Source organism: Pseudorasbora parva, chromosome 4 (genome assembly GCF_024679245.1).
Source record: "Pseudorasbora parva isolate DD20220531a chromosome 4, ASM2467924v1, whole genome shotgun sequence".
NCBI classification, from domain to species: domain Eukaryota; kingdom Metazoa; phylum Chordata; class Actinopteri; order Cypriniformes; family Gobionidae; genus Pseudorasbora; species Pseudorasbora parva.
The window spans coordinates 5,625,540-5,640,974 of NC_090175.1; the positions used below are offsets into that span (position 1 = coordinate 5,625,540).

At 38.9% G+C, this 15,435-nt stretch overlaps 1 protein-coding gene, 1 long non-coding RNA gene and 1 pseudogene across 2 annotated transcripts in view; 2 read left to right on the forward strand and 1 right to left on the reverse strand.

The window, feature by feature from the left end:
* Window positions 1-694: 694 nt before the first annotated feature.
* On the forward strand, window positions 695-2,967 carry LOC137072739 (uncharacterized). The gene is made up of 3 exons (XR_010904670.1): window positions 695-785; window positions 871-926; window positions 1,250-2,967. It is a non-coding gene; the product is annotated as an uncharacterized lncRNA (long non-coding RNA).
* A 2,549-nt stretch (window positions 2,968-5,516) lies between these two features.
* On the forward strand, window positions 5,517-7,225 carry LOC137072738 (ras-related C3 botulinum toxin substrate 1 pseudogene; annotated as a pseudogene).
* Window positions 7,226-8,411: 1,186 nt separating this feature from the next.
* LOC137072740 (B-cell receptor CD22-like) overlaps window positions 8,412-15,435 on the reverse strand; it is a 39,657-nt gene continuing 32,633 nt past the window's right edge. The window contains exons 6-11 of the mRNA XM_067440665.1: window positions 14,802-15,059; window positions 14,464-14,706; window positions 14,287-14,380; window positions 14,058-14,103; window positions 13,482-13,738; window positions 8,412-9,954 (exon numbers count right to left, since the gene is read on the reverse strand). Coding sequence (XP_067296766.1) covers window positions 9,906-9,954; window positions 13,482-13,738; window positions 14,058-14,103; window positions 14,287-14,380; window positions 14,464-14,706; window positions 14,802-15,059 — 947 coding nt within the window. The 3' untranslated portion in view covers window positions 8,412-9,905. The remainder of the gene's footprint in view (window positions 9,955-13,481; window positions 13,739-14,057; window positions 14,104-14,286; window positions 14,381-14,463; window positions 14,707-14,801; window positions 15,060-15,435) is intronic.

Consider the following 15,435-nt stretch of genomic DNA (forward strand, 5'->3'; position numbering starts at 1 on the left):
GTACCAAAGCGACTCATAGATATAGGGGATAGGGGAAAACCAAAGAATAAAGCATCCAGTAAGTGTTTTACATCAAAGCCTTACATCTGTGAGAAATAGCAACTTTATTAATCACCCCAGTTTACAGGAAAGTCTGTGAACGTGAAACTAAATAAAGGCCAGGGCTGCGTTTCCCAAAAGCATCGTGAGCTTAAGTTGATCGTAGAGCAATTGACAGCAATGGTCTCTGCGATCAACGTAAGGTTACGAGTTTTGGCAAACGCAGCCCTGATGTCCCCTCACACTCCAGTTTACAGGCTGAGGGATGACGAGGCTCTTCATCCGCGTATCCCTTACCAAAGGAAATATATTTACCAATATATTACTTCAAATACATTGTAATGTATTGTGAATAATATGGTATTATACAATATATTATATATTCATGTAATATATTCAAAAATATACAAATGATTGACGCTTTCAATATATTGGAAAATATAAACATTAAATCCCACGTGTGAATATATTGCCTAATGTATTACCTAATATTTTACAATATACTGCAACATGTTTTTGTTTTAGTAAGGGTGATGCCGGAACAACGGTGATTTCTGAGAATATGGAAGTATGTTTTCTCAGGCAGATATACATATCCTCAAGAACAGCTTGACTTCATCTTTACTGCAGTTTTGGTTTGACTCCCACCTGTTTCAGTTCCTCCGGTCAATCTACAAAGACCCTATGAGGATCTGAGAGTAAGTTCAGCGGACCCACACCAACATCAGCACCGTCTGTGACAGCAGGTCAGTGACTTCAGGAACTTTGTCACGTTCACTATGTGTACAGCATGCTTAGGTGCATTCACACAAATGCTCATTCACATTACAGGTGTTTAAACACAACTCTACAGACTCGTTCGGCTCCTGAGAGGACATCTGCTGACGGTAAGAAAACATTATATCTTATAATAATGAATCATAATTATAATGAGTGAATATTGTGTCAAATGTAAGAATGCTTACAATATTGCCAACAAATATAGAAACACAATTTTTTGTTATATTTATTATTATTAACACATTATATTATTTAAAAGCAATACTATTTTTTTATTAATTAATGGATGTATTGTCACGAAGTACTGCGACAAGCCTTTAACATGTGGTTTTGGTGAAGCAGCATTTTAAAAAGTCTGGGGGACTGAACTATTCCCGACTCCCAGGAATGAGCCTTTAATAAACATGCTGTCTCCACATTCTGCCTGCAGGAATCAGATTATCAGAAGGCTAATAAAAGCATGGACTTCTTAAACCTAGTGGGATCCGCGGTGATGGGCGTGGCCGAGGGCGCGGTGGGCGTGGTCAGAGCCGTGGTGGATGTCCCTGTGGGGATGGTGAAGGGAGCCACTTACAGCACCATAGAGGCCGGCGGAAAACTCCTCAGCTCCGGCTCGACCGCGGAAGCTTTTGGCAATACTGTTGTCCTGCTGGCATCTCCAGTGACCGGCGCGGTGGTCGGAGGAACCAAAGAGGTCGTCAAGGCGCCAGAAAAAGTTGTGCATGGTGTTGTTAAAGGTGTTAAGAGAGTTTTTGATGATTAGGATGTATGAAAGTTTGAATGGTACGGATACAGCACAAACAGCGCCGCCTGCTGCCAATGAGAATAAAGACAGCCTACATTTATTACAAAAACAGAAATGTGAGCTGACTCCCAGTTAAAGATGGTTTGACAATGTCTCTACTCATTTCTCAATACTTAATATTGTAACATAATAAATCAACATTGATTACTCTAAGTGTTGGGTAAGTTACTTTAAAAAAGTAATTTGTTACTAGTTACATCTTCAATAGTGTAATTAGATTACTGTACAAATGACTCTCTCCAAAAAGTATTTCATTACTTATTACTAATTACTTTCTAAATCCAATAAAGTGATTCAAGGATAGACATGAAACTGCTTTTTTAATTCATTCAAATACAAAATATAAAACAATATCAATTATTCTTATTATCTGACCAAAGTTTTACATGTGAGAGGGAAAGATAAAAACATGCATTTTAAAGTTTTGATATTCCACTATTGTATTATGTATAATTGTTCACAGTTTATACACCATATTTAGTTCAATTACTTGTGAAGTAACTGTAGTTAAATTACACAAAAACTAAGAGTTATCCCTTACCTTACTTTTTCAAGGGAAAAGTCATTAAATTACAGTAACCAATTACACCCAACACTGATCTTCATAAGTCACCCGTTTGTCTCCGGTCCTCCTGTTTTCAGTTTGAATACCTGATCAACATCACATCAAATGTGTGTTTTTCTTCACAAATCAGATTCTGCACATTTATTTGTCAAGATGCTTTCAGATACTCATCATGGTCATTATAGGGAAAGATTTGCTTTGTGAATTGCATGCAAAACATAACATTATAGCATTTCTATCAGACGTCGTTCTTATATTAGATTATACTGCATGGCAGGTTTATCGATCAGGTCATCTAATCATCAAGTGAAGAATGCATGTGTATAAAAATACACATGAATTGTGTTGATTTTTCTCTCATTCAGTCATACAATGTGGGTTACTCCAGAAATATTACTGTAAAGATAATTTACTCAAAATAATTGTTCATTATTGAAAACTGTACAAAACAGCACCTTTTGTAGCTGACGTCCTCCTCCATCAGAAAGATTGAACTGCTCATTTAGACATGTGTTTTACTTAAAAGCTTTTATAAAAAAAGTATGTGTTTTGTATTTTGGCTGCTAAATATCGCTTTGAAGAAATCATTCACACAAATTACATATAGCCATTAAAACATCTTGTACTGTGACATTTTTGCATCTTTAAACAATTTTGAGGAGTTCTGCATGTTTATAATTTGCCAATTACATGTATTTTTTTCTTGTAACAAAGCATGAGATGTAGATTATTAAACATAGGCTTTTTTCAATAAAGATATAATCACTACTAAAGTGAGTTTCTCTGTGAGACGATCTGAGAGTCACCGTTCCCACAGTAACACCCCTGGCGGTAAAGTCCCCTGTGGTGAAAATCAAGTTTTTAATGTTGTTTATATGTCTGACAAACCATGCGCAAATTCATATCAACCCTATTGCTGAGTATTTTCTTCTTAAAACTGCAGTGGAAAAAAGACGTGCTTTGAAATTGCCAGTGTTTATTTCGTCACAAACTGCCTTGGAACCAGCAGAGTGTTAAAATTAACAGTGAAGCAGTGTTAGAGTTAATTAGCTAATGATGTTTTTAAGCATTATTGAAGACACCTGATGATGAGCAGAATCGCTGAAGGAAAGAGCAACACGAGAACTAAGACTGACAATTGAATCGTGTTGTTAAATTAGGACTATAGTTGGCTTTGGGAAAGACACCCCAGTTAGTAAGTATTGAGAATTAAGGTTTCGATGTTGACGTTTTATTTAAAATGATAGTTTGATCACCATTATGGTGATCAGTGTTTCCTTAAGTTGTGCAGTCTGACTCATGATATCTTAGCATTCTCTGGCTGCTCTAACTGCGTGTTATTACAAGCAAAACAAGAGAAAAGGTGATAAGGTAATGTTGGCTGCTTGTTTATGATAAAGATGTGTTCATCAATAGTCTCATACCTCCGGTGGGTGCATCACTCGTCATCAGCGCTTTTCATGCTCTGCATAGTTGTACCGCACGCGACTAACAAACAGCCGCCTTTTTACAGTTCCTCCTGAACAAAAATAACAGACTTATTTGATATTCATTCATGCCATGTCGTAATTTCCATAATTAATTGAATTAGCAACCACCTGACCTCATTTAACATCTGGGATTTTGGGGGAGTGGCTGATTACTTAAAGGTGCAGTGCGATTTCTGAGAGAGAAAAAAATCACCAAAACAAACACGCCTCTACCTAAAAATATCACACCCCCGAATTCACAAACACACTTATGCAGCACAGGCACCTCCCCCCTCATGAGTGGACACACCCCTTACTGCTGATTAGCTCCAAGTGTGTTTTGGTGCTCTGCAAAATCCACTTTCAACAGTGTTGCTCAAAAAACTGTAGACTGATAAACCCAGCCTGATCTGCCGGCGATTTGATTTCGCCCTGCACCTCAGTCTGGAAACCTGTACATTCATTTGTACTGCTTCTGTTACACTTTTGCGGGAACCAATCACAGACTGGCTAGCGGACTAGCGGATTCAAAAGCGAATGCAATACAAGATCTTTATTTTCTCAGAACACAGATAGAAGATATTAAGTTGGTCTGACATAGGTTGGTTCCATCTCACATCACCACAGTCAGTAAAGAGTTCGTCAGAAGATGTAGACAGGCTTTGGTCTGGGTAGCGCAGGGACTCAATGGACAACCAGATCCGGGAGCTGATCCACCACGGTGAAGACATCCACAGAACACGAACAGAATCCACAAGAACAGCAAACACCGGATGAAACGGGAGGAGAACGGGACAGGACCATGGAACAACACCAAACGATCTGACAAACACAGGGTGGTTAGCAAGCCATAAAGTAGACCGGGGATTCAGGTGCAGCAGGTGGTGATGGTGATCTGTAGCCTAGAAATCTAGACGCACCCTAGCGGCTGCAAATTTAATCTGCCCCCAAGTGTCGTCTAGGAACTCTCAATACACGTCTGAGCTGTATTCCTCTCAATCTGGATGGGCCAATCACATCGTGTATAGAGTCGGTGGGCGGGGCCATAATGATGACGGCCGAGTTGCGTTTGAGTGCTTCTAGTAAACACAGAAACTGGCGAACGCCGGTCTTTCGAATCAGCTTTGACCGCGACTCTGGAAGACTTGGAGTTAAGCTTTTCTCTGAGAAAAAAACAAAGAACGGCACTGAAGTCATTCCTAAAAAGGGAAGATGTGTTCGGAGTTTAGCTGACCATATACGGCGAATGTTTAATCTATCAGTGAGCTCTGCTTCACCTTCGTTGCTCTGGTTGGTTGTAGCGCTATCCTATCGCGTGCAGAGGGAGTTTGAAAGACAACCGTTTATCCGCCCCTCGGATTGAGCCGTCAATGGGGAGTTTCCAGACCAAACATCTTGATGTGGGTCTGGCTTGTCAGGCTAGGTGATCTGATGAGCAGGTAATCAGAAACCACGCCTCCCACATACACTCCACACACACAGAATGAACCAATGAATTCATGAACCGTGACACCATGGAGCGCTATTGGCGGATTAAACACGATGACAGATAGAAAAGTGATGGGTTGATGTCTGTTGATCACACCTCTTGTGGTCTGATTGTTAATCAGCCTCTTGTTAAAGGACTATCCAATTGCATACAGAGTCATTTGAATAATGCCCGTTGATCACACCTCTTGTGCAGTAGAAAACACTGAGCAGACTCCCCAGACCAATGTTCAATCTTAAAGAGCTTGGTCTGATAATAGCCAGACAACATAAATTGCTTACTTCTCCTTTAAATGGAACAGCAAAGAAATGTTTGGAATGCAGTCGGTCAGGTGAGTTAACTTCACATTTCCTTTCGACTTCACCGACTCTCTACTTCTTTTCTGAGCGGAGGCACTGTGTTTTTGAATTGTGAAATTCGGTTTTATTGATTCATTCACCGATACAGCTAACAGGATAGCATGCAAAGTGAACACAGATGCAGCACATAAAGTGTGTGATTGTAGGGGACGGGGCTGTGGGAAAAACATGCCTCCTGGTCAGCTACACCACCGGTGCTTTTCCAGAGGTGTTTGTCCCCACTGTGTTTGAGAATTATTTTGCCGATGAGACTTTCAATGGGAATCCAGTGAAACTAGCTCTGTGGGATACATCAGGGTCGGAGGACTACGACAGGCTTCGACCACTTTCCTACCCTCAGACGGATGTAGTTTTGATCTGTTTCTCTCTTGTGAATCCGGCCTCGTTTGAGAACATCCGTGAAAGATGGTTTCCAGAGGTCAGACATTTTTGCCCGAGTGCTCTGATAATTCTCGTTGGGACTATGCTTGATTTGAAAGACGACAAGGACACTGTTGAAAAGCTGGAGAAGAGCGAACAGACCCCCATCACTCACACTGAAGGCCTGAGTATGAGCAAAGAAATAGGAGCTGTGAAGTACCTGGAGTGTTCAGCCTTAACACAGCATGGCCTAAAGACAGTGTTCAGTGAAGTCATTCATGCGTTTCACTCCCGACCCCTGGTGAAGAAAAGAAAGAGAAAGTGTTTAATCCTCTAAACTGACTGACAACACACCGGCTGTAATCTGAGCTCACCCGAGAGGCAGGGATGATGGCAAGATAAAAACTATGAGAGGCTGTTCAGGAAATAAATCGTGTATTTTGTGAATATGCATTGGTTTACAGGTTTAACATCTGCTGTAATGATAACCCCATTGGTTACATTGATCAAATACACATTGGATTGTTCATTTATACATCGGTGTGTTAAAGTAGGCCTTCATATCGGTTTGTCGAAATGCTCATTGTTTGTTCAAATATGTACTGGTAAGGTTACATCGGTCTGCTGAAGAGTTAATGGGGTATAATGTCACAATTGCTTTCTGGCTGTTCAAATATTCTTTTACATGATAAAGGGGGTCATGAACTGCACTGTTTTATAATGTTTCCTGGGGTGAACTAATAATGTCACGATGATTTTTACACAAATAATTGTTAAAATTTAGAAATTAAAGGCATTTTTCCTACCCTGATTTTAGCCTCTGATTTGAACGCTTCAGTGTAAACGTCCACTGCTGTGATTGGCTGCTGTGAGACTTCAGTGTAAATGTCCACTGCTGTGATTGGCTGCTGTGAGACTTCAGTGTAAACGCCCACTGCTGTGATTGGCTGCTGTGAGACTTCAGTGTAAACGCCCACTGCTGTGATTGGCTGCTGTGAGACTTCATTGTAAACGCCCACTGCTGTGATTGGTTGCTGTGAGACTTCAGTGTAAACGCCCACTGCTGTGATTGGTTGCTGTGAGACTTCAGTGTAACCGCCCACTGCTATCATTGGCTGCTGTGAGACTCAGTGTAACCGCCCACTGCTGTGATTGGCTGCTGTGAGACTCAGTGTAAACGCCCACTGCTGTGATTGTTTATTTTTTGATGTAAGTACATAGTACTTAAGGCCACCTAATATAAAGTGGGGCCAGTCCAGCTAACTGAGTTAGCGACGTATGAAGAACAGGCCCCAGGACTTTACATTGAGTTGTGTTTATGTTTTATTATGTGTGTGTGTGTGGGCAGAGGTGATTGAGGGGCTGTCTGCGTTACTTTCGTTTTGTTTATTTATTCAATTAAAGTTGTTGAATGTTCACCAGCTCCCGCCTCCTTCCTTCCCATCGATAAACTGCGTTACAATATTATTAACGCATTACAAGTAACTTGAGTTACATAATCAGATTACTTTTTCAAGTAACTAGTAAAGTAACACATTACTTTTAAAATTTAAAGCAAAATATCTGAGTTACTTTTTAAAAAAAGTTTCACATTTATTTGACACATTGAGAAAAATCGAGAGTAAGTGCGAGCATGGTGGTTATTGTAGTTCTAGACTAAATGTGACTATTTCCTCATCTCTCTTGCACAATAAAGATTCAGTATTCCTCAAAATGAATACAATCAGTCAAATGCAAAATCAGAATACAATGCAAACCTGGAATAATTAAATATTAAATAAAATAAGTATTTTTATGCATTTAATCTACCTTTATTGACCAGTTTTGATGCTAACTTTTAATGAATCAGTTAAACAAAAATATATATATTTTTTCTGTTTATATTGGTATAATTGGTATAAAGGTATATAGGTATGTTTTTATTTTATTGGTATAAACCTTTTTTTCTGCTGCGTCCTGTTTTCCATTATCCACAACGGCAGCACAGCTGAAAGGTTTGTTTGAGCTGCGCCCTCTTCTGTACATGCGTGAATTAGCATTTTTACCTTAACCAGGGGTTTATTTCAATTTTGGTGTGAAGAGGTCTTTACATTTGCACAAAAATAGAACTTTGTTTTTATAAAAAACAAAGGTGAGAAACACAAAAGTAAAGTAACATTACCTTAAAAAGTAATTAAGTAACTCAATTAGTTACTTTTTAAGGGAGTAATGCAAAATTGTAATGCATTACTTTTCAAAGTAAATTTCCCCAACACTGATTATTCATTTGTTTTGCTGTTTTTACATTGATTTGCAACACATATTTCCTTCCATCTGGGGCATTTGGTCTTCTTATTTCAATTTTATTACCATTATCCACAAAGGACTCCGTTTTTGTGGATTACCCCTTTCTCCTCGCAGTCTAAAAATAAATAGTTGGATATCAGTGTAATTTGGAGAGCAGTTTATGTCCAATCAGTGAACAATAATTCACAAATCAACCACTAGAGGTCCTGGCAGTGCTGTGAATATAGAAAAGACACCACACACTTGAATGACTTAAAGATTAATCAGGTTTATTGAAGAACTGGCCCTAGTTGTATAAACATGCAGAGAAAACTCTTTATATAATACACTACTACTTAAAATAAAATAAGTTTTGCACAAACTGAAGTAAATATACTAAATAAAAACAGATTAAATAAAAACAACAGACACACTTAAAAAGTCAAGTTATTAAAAAAACCCAATGATAATTACACACAGAAAAATAAGCTTCGTGTTCGCTGGTCTCAGTCACTCTTGATGATTCGGTAACATTTAATAATTACTCACGCTATGAATCATTAGTTAAACAGTAATAAATAGTCAATTCACTGTTTATAAAGCATTAATAGACATTAGTAAGAAGTTTACAAATACATCTATAAATGCTTTATTATTGATTTATAAGCACATCTATAATGTATTTAATAATTTTATTTTTATACTTTTTAATGATGAATTTAGATCACAATCAATTTAATTTCTTAATTAAGCATTACATTATATACAAAACAGTTATTTAGGAGTTGTAAGTGGTTGACAGATGCAATAAATGAAACTCTACGACTGAACACTTGAGGTGTAGTTTAATTTTACTGCACAGTTATGTTTTCTGGAGGTGTACGGGACTTTTTATGTTCTATGGCATTGCAGAGGATTATTTTTCATACAGTGTACAGTTGTAGAGTTTCATTTTTTACATCTTTAAAAAAAAATATTTATATTTTCTGTATCACTTTTTTGTTTAATTCTTCTGTTTAGAATAAATCGAGCCTTTAAATCTCCTTTGTAAAGCTTTACGAGGCTTTCATAGCCCTCACTTTAGATTAGCCCACAAAAATAGTTAACCGTCAACTACTAAATGTGTTATAACTACCTGAATTATTCATGAATTACAAAAGGAATACATGTTAATAAAGCATTTATTAACTCACTGATTAACTATTACTATATGTCTAAATAATATGTATAAGTGTATATTTAAATAGTTAATACGCTATTTACTTACACCTCCTAAATAACTGGTTTGCAAATGATGTAATAATTTAGAAATGATTCATTGATCATTAAAATAAAGTTTTAAAAACATTATAGATATGCTTATAAATCAAGAACAAATAATTTATAGCTGTATTTTTAAACTGCTTATTAATTTTTATTAATACTTTATATATGATTAATTGACTATTCACTAACATTTTTAACTCTTGTACATGGTATTTTTGATCATTTTGCATATGCGATCACTATTTTAATAAATGCTCTATGTAAAGCACTTTGAATTACCAGTGTGTATGAAATGTGCTATATAAATAAACTTGTCTTGACTAATGTTTAACTAATGATTCATATTGTGCGGTTATTATAAATTGTTACCATTGATTCTTTAACAACAAACTCTATACTAATAGATTAAATTCAAACAAACTTAAAAAAAACAACAACAACAAGGCAAATGAAAGAAATATACAATTACACACACAAAACAGGCTTTGTGTTCTCTGGTCTCTATCAATCACTTGACGCTGCTGTAGATCACTGATGCATCTCCCACAGTTGATAGCCTAAAAAACAAACAAACAGGAAACCAACAGTGTTAAAGCCCCTATGGGCGGGTTGAAAACATGGGGAATTAGCTCCTACTACTGGCTGTATTCTGCAAAAAGTATGATATTTGCATCATCAAAGGATTATTTTATTTTTTCTTCCAGATTTAAAATATCACTCTCTCTCGTCTCAGGGGGATATATGGAGGGAAATCACGATCATTCAAATATACTACCGGGTTTTTAAACTTTAAACTAGTCCAGTTTAACCCAGCCGTCTAATCACAAACACAACACTGACAAACCATCACATTTTGCTTGTACAATGTCAATAGTTTACAACAAGAAGCATAAAAAGGAAGCAAAATTATTGGAAATAAGAGCCAGATCAAATACTTTACATTGTGTTGACATTGAAACAACATGCAGTTATCCATCATCGTGCAACACAAATCGGATACCACATTTCAACTTACAGTGCTTGACAGTTTCGTAGTGAAGATGGTCATCTTTCTTTCCTCATCATCTTGTTTTGCCATTTTCTTTATTCTGTCTAATGATACTGAGTTTGTCCAGATAAAGTAAGAGTGGGATGTTAAACTGGTGCTACTTAAGTTGGTTCTGGTTAAGTTGGTGCTGGTTAAGTCTGTGCTGGTTAATCTGGCACTGGTTAAGTGGTGCTGGTTAAACTGGCACTGGTTAAGTTGGTGCTGGTTACGTTGGTGCTGGTTAAGTTGGCGCTGATTAAGTTGGCGCTGGTTAAACTGGTGCTGGTTAAGTTGGCGCTGGTTAAGTTGGTGCTGGTTACGTTGGCGCTGGTTAAGTTGGCGCTGGTTAAACTGGTGCTGGTTAAGTTGGTGCTGGTTAAACTGGTGCTGGTTAAGTTGGTGCTGGTTAAGTTGGTGCTGGTTACGTTGGTGCTGGTTAAGTTGGTGCTGGTTACGTTGGTGCTGGTTAAGTTGGTTCTAGTTAAGATGGTGCTGGTTAAGCTGGCACTGGTTAAGTGGTGCTGGTTAAACTGGTGCTGGTTAAGTTGGTGCTGGTTAAGTTGGTGCTGGTTACGTTGGTGCTGGTTAAGTTGGTTCTAGTTAAGATGGTGCTGGTTAAGCTGGCACTGGTTAAGTTGGTTCTAGTTAAGATGGTGCTGGTTAAGCTGGCACTGGTTAAGTGGTGCTGGTTAGGTTGGTGCCGGTTAAGATGGTGCTGGTTAAGTTGGTGCTGGTTAAGTTGGCGCTGGTTAAACTGGTGCTGGTTAAGTTGGCGCTGGTTAAGTTGGTGCTGGTTACGTTGGTGCTGGTTAAGTTGGTGCCGGTTAAGATGGTGCTGGTTAAACTGGTGCTGGTTAAGTTGGTGCTGGTTAAACTGGTGCTGGTTAAGTTGGTGCTGGTTAAGTTGGTGCTGGTTACGTTGGTGCTGGTTAAGTTGGTTCTAGTTAAGATGGTGCTGGTTAAGCTGGCACTGGTTAAGTGGTGCTGGTTAGGTTGGTGCCGGTTAAGATGGTGCTGGTTAAGTTGGTGCTGGTTAAATTGGTGCTGGTTAGGTTGGTGCTGGTTAAGTTGGCAATGGTTAAGTCGGTGCTGGTTAAGATGGTGCTGGTTAAGTTGGCGCTGGTTAAGTTGGTGCTGGTTAAGTTGGTGCTGGTTAAGTTGGCGCTGGTTAAGTTGGCGCTGGTTAAACTGGTGCTGGTTAAGTTGGTGCTGGTTAAACTGGTGCTGGTTAAGTTGGTGCTGGTTAAGATGGTGCTGGTTAAGATGGTGCTGGTTAAGTTGGTGCTGGTTAAGTTGGTGCTGGTTAAGATGGTGCTGGTTAAGTTGGTGCTGGTTAAGTTGGTGCTGGTTAAACTGGTGCTGGTTAAGTTGGTGCTGGTTAAACTGGTGCTGGTTAAGTTGGTGCTGGTTAAGATGGTGCTGGTTAAGTTGGCGCTGGTTAAGTTGGTGCTGGTTAAGTTGGTGCTGTTTAAGTTGGTGCTGGTTAAGTTGGCGCTGGTTAAGTTGGTGCTGGTTAAGTTGGTGCTGGTTAAGTTGGTTCTAGTTAAGATGGTGCTGGTTAAGTTGGTACTGGTTAAACTGGTGCTGGTTAAGTTGGTGCTGGTTAAGTTGGTGCTGGTTAAGCCATAGGAGGTACATGCCCCTTAGACAGTTTTTGTCCCCTTTCATCCAGACCCGCCCACCCCACCCCATCTTCCCCCTGGCTGTCTGATGTTCTCCGTGAACATCACTCTGGACTCAGGGCGGCAGAGAGGAAATGGTGGAAATCTAAAAACTCTTCTGATCTTACTTTGTATCAGTCTTTTCTCTCTTCTTTCTCTACAAATGTCTCCATTGACACGCAACTCTACTTCTCGTTTCAACCAGATGATTCTACAGTCATACCGACTGTAGAATCATTTGGTTGAAATGAGAAGTAGAGTTGAGTGTCATCAGCATAGCAGTGATAGGAGAAGCCATGTTTCTGAATGACAGAACCTAATGATGACATGTAGATGGAGAAGAGAAGTGCTCTTCTCGTATCGCTGAGAAGTATTGTATCGCTCTTCTCGTATCGCTGCCTGCCTGACAGACATTTCTGGCTGGATGAAGGAGCATCACCTTCAACTCAATCTTGCAAAGACAGAATTACTTGTTGCCACAACCAACCCAGCACTTCATCAAAATTTCTCCATTCAGTTTGGTTCATCAACCATAACTCCTTCCAGGACAGCCAGGAACCTTGGAGTTGTGATTGATGACCAGTTAAACTTCACTGACCACATTACTGCAACAGCCCGGTCCTGCAGATTTGCTTTATACAACATTAGAAAGATTAGACCCTTCCTATCAGAACAGGCTGCACAACTCCTGGTTCAAGCTCTTGTTCTCTCCAGACTGGACTATTGTAATGCTCTTCTGGATGGGCTTCCAGCATGCACTATCAAACCCTTGCAGCTGATCCAGAATGCAGCGGCGAGAGTGGTCTTTAATGAGCCGAAGAGAGCGCATGTTACGCCTCTCTTCATCAAACTGCACTGGTTGCCAATGGCTGCTTGCATCAAATTCAAGGCACTAGTTCTTGCCTACAAAACAACCACTGGCTCTGCACCAGTATACCTAAACTCACTTGTTCAGACTTACACACCCTCCAGAAGCTTGCGTTCTGCGAGTGAACGATGCCTCGTGGTTCCATCCCAAAGAGGCATGAAATCGCTCTCACGGACATTTTCCTGGACCGTTCCCACCTGGTGGAATGACCTGCCGATCTCAATTCGTGCTGCTGAGTCTGTAGCCATTTTCAAAAAACATCTTAAGACACATCTTTTCCAACTGCACCTGACCAATAAAGACTAGCACTTAACTATCCAATTAAATTTTCTATTTGATTGTTTGGGGGGAAAAATGTGTGTACTGTGCTCGATTAACTGAGACTTCTTACAGCTCTTACAGGTTGTTGGCCTTGTTTGTTTCGTTGCTTCTATTGCCCTCCCCTTTTTGTAAGTCGCTTTGGATAAAAGCGTTTGCTAAATAATTCAATGTAAATGTAAATGTAATGTTAAGCTGTTTTTTTCTCACCTCATGGCATCATCAGGCTGATAAACTCTTATATCATCATACAGACATTCATTCTCCTTTGCTCTCTTCATCTCTTTCTTTCTGTGATGTTGTACAGTTGCGTACTGGACCTCCTCAGTATCTCTGGATTCAGGAGTTTTTCCTCTGAATCTTCTGGGTTTCACAGTGGCATACGGAGCATCATTGGCTGAATCCAGTTCAGAAAGAGGCTCGTCATGGACTGAAACTCTCTGAGAAACGCCAGAATAGAGATCATTCTGAAATACAAGAAAATAAATACACTCCTGATTTAAATGCTAATGATTATCAAATGATTAGACAACCAATTTACATCAAAATACATATCAAACATATTAGAAATTAGATCTTGTTCACACCATGAGGGCACTTCACATTATGTTGATATTCATTGGTCTAAAAATATAATTTTGTAAAATTTATATTGAATTGTATTGATAAAGACTTTGATAGTGTTAGTTTCCCATCAGTCTGTGCAGTTTCAGTCTGAAACACAGATAACGGCTGATCGGTTGATGTTCTGCTTCTGTAAAGTCGTGTTGTGTCTGGATGATTTACCTCTTTCACTGAGAGATCTTCAGGTTTAACACTCCTTCGTTTCTTCCTGTTATAATGACAGATATTAACAGCATATGCAGGAGTCTATTAAAATAACTGAAGATATGAATGCTGTTTGCTGTTTTTAAAGATTGCTAATAATCAAACACAAATGAGACATTTTCTTCTACATCAGACCAAAAGTGAACTTTTACAATCACTGCAGTTTTTTATTGATCTCACGACTCACATTATAAACACGATGATGAAGATGATAATGATGAAGAATAATCCTCCAGATGCCGCTGTGATCACGATCACATTCCTACCAGCACCATGATGAACTGAAAGAGGAAGATCCTCATGATTAACTCTCCAAACTGATGAATGATGTGAAGATACAGGAGTGTGTTAATAAAAGCTTCACCTGTGACAGTTACAGCGTCTGATCTCTCAGATCCATGTTGATTGTGAGCCTGACAGTAGAAGCGTCCACTCTGTAGTGCACTGAAACTCTGTCCAGATCCAACAGCTGAGGCTTCATTCTCCTTAAACCAGCTGAAGTTCAGAGCAGGAGGGTTTGAATCACTGCTGCAGCTCAGAGTCACTGAATCTCCCTCCACTATTACACCAGATCCACTCATCAACACTGAGACATTTCTGGGAGGATCTAAAACAGACAAAATGAACTGTATAATCTTCTTCTGGGATTGTTGGTTTACTTATCTGTTTGTTACCACAGTTACTGAAACATCATTAACTCACACATGACGTTTAGAGTCACAGCATCAGAGTATTTCTCTCCATGTTCATTGATGGACTTGCACTTGTATTCTCCACTGTCATCAGAGCTGATCTTTGAGATCCTGTAGATTCTTCCAGATCCTACAATCGTTCCTCCTTTAAACCAGCTGAAGTTCAGAGCAGGAGGGTTTGAATCACTGCTGCAGCTCAGAGTCACTGAATCTCCCTCCACTATTACACCAGATGAACTGATGGACACTGAGACGCTCATGGGTGGGTCTAAAACAGAGTAAATGACTTAACAATTGAGCTGGGTATTGTTTTTCGATAATAATAACAATACCTTGACTTCAGTACCAGTTGCTAAATTATGCTTTTTTTCAACACCGATTTTATTTTTTTAATAAATAATTTTTAATAAAATGACATTATATGTTACCTAAAAAAAATCTTGTTCTTTTTTATTTTTATTGAGCGGTGGAATATATGCCTCGTGCTCAAGCGCACTCATAAAGCTTACCACAAAGCACTGGCAAAAGTAGCCTAATTATGAATGTAAAAATATCAATAAGATATTTAAATTGTTTTATTAATAAACTAATAATAATGATTATAAATAATAATTAGTTACATTTATATAGCACTTTTCTGGGTA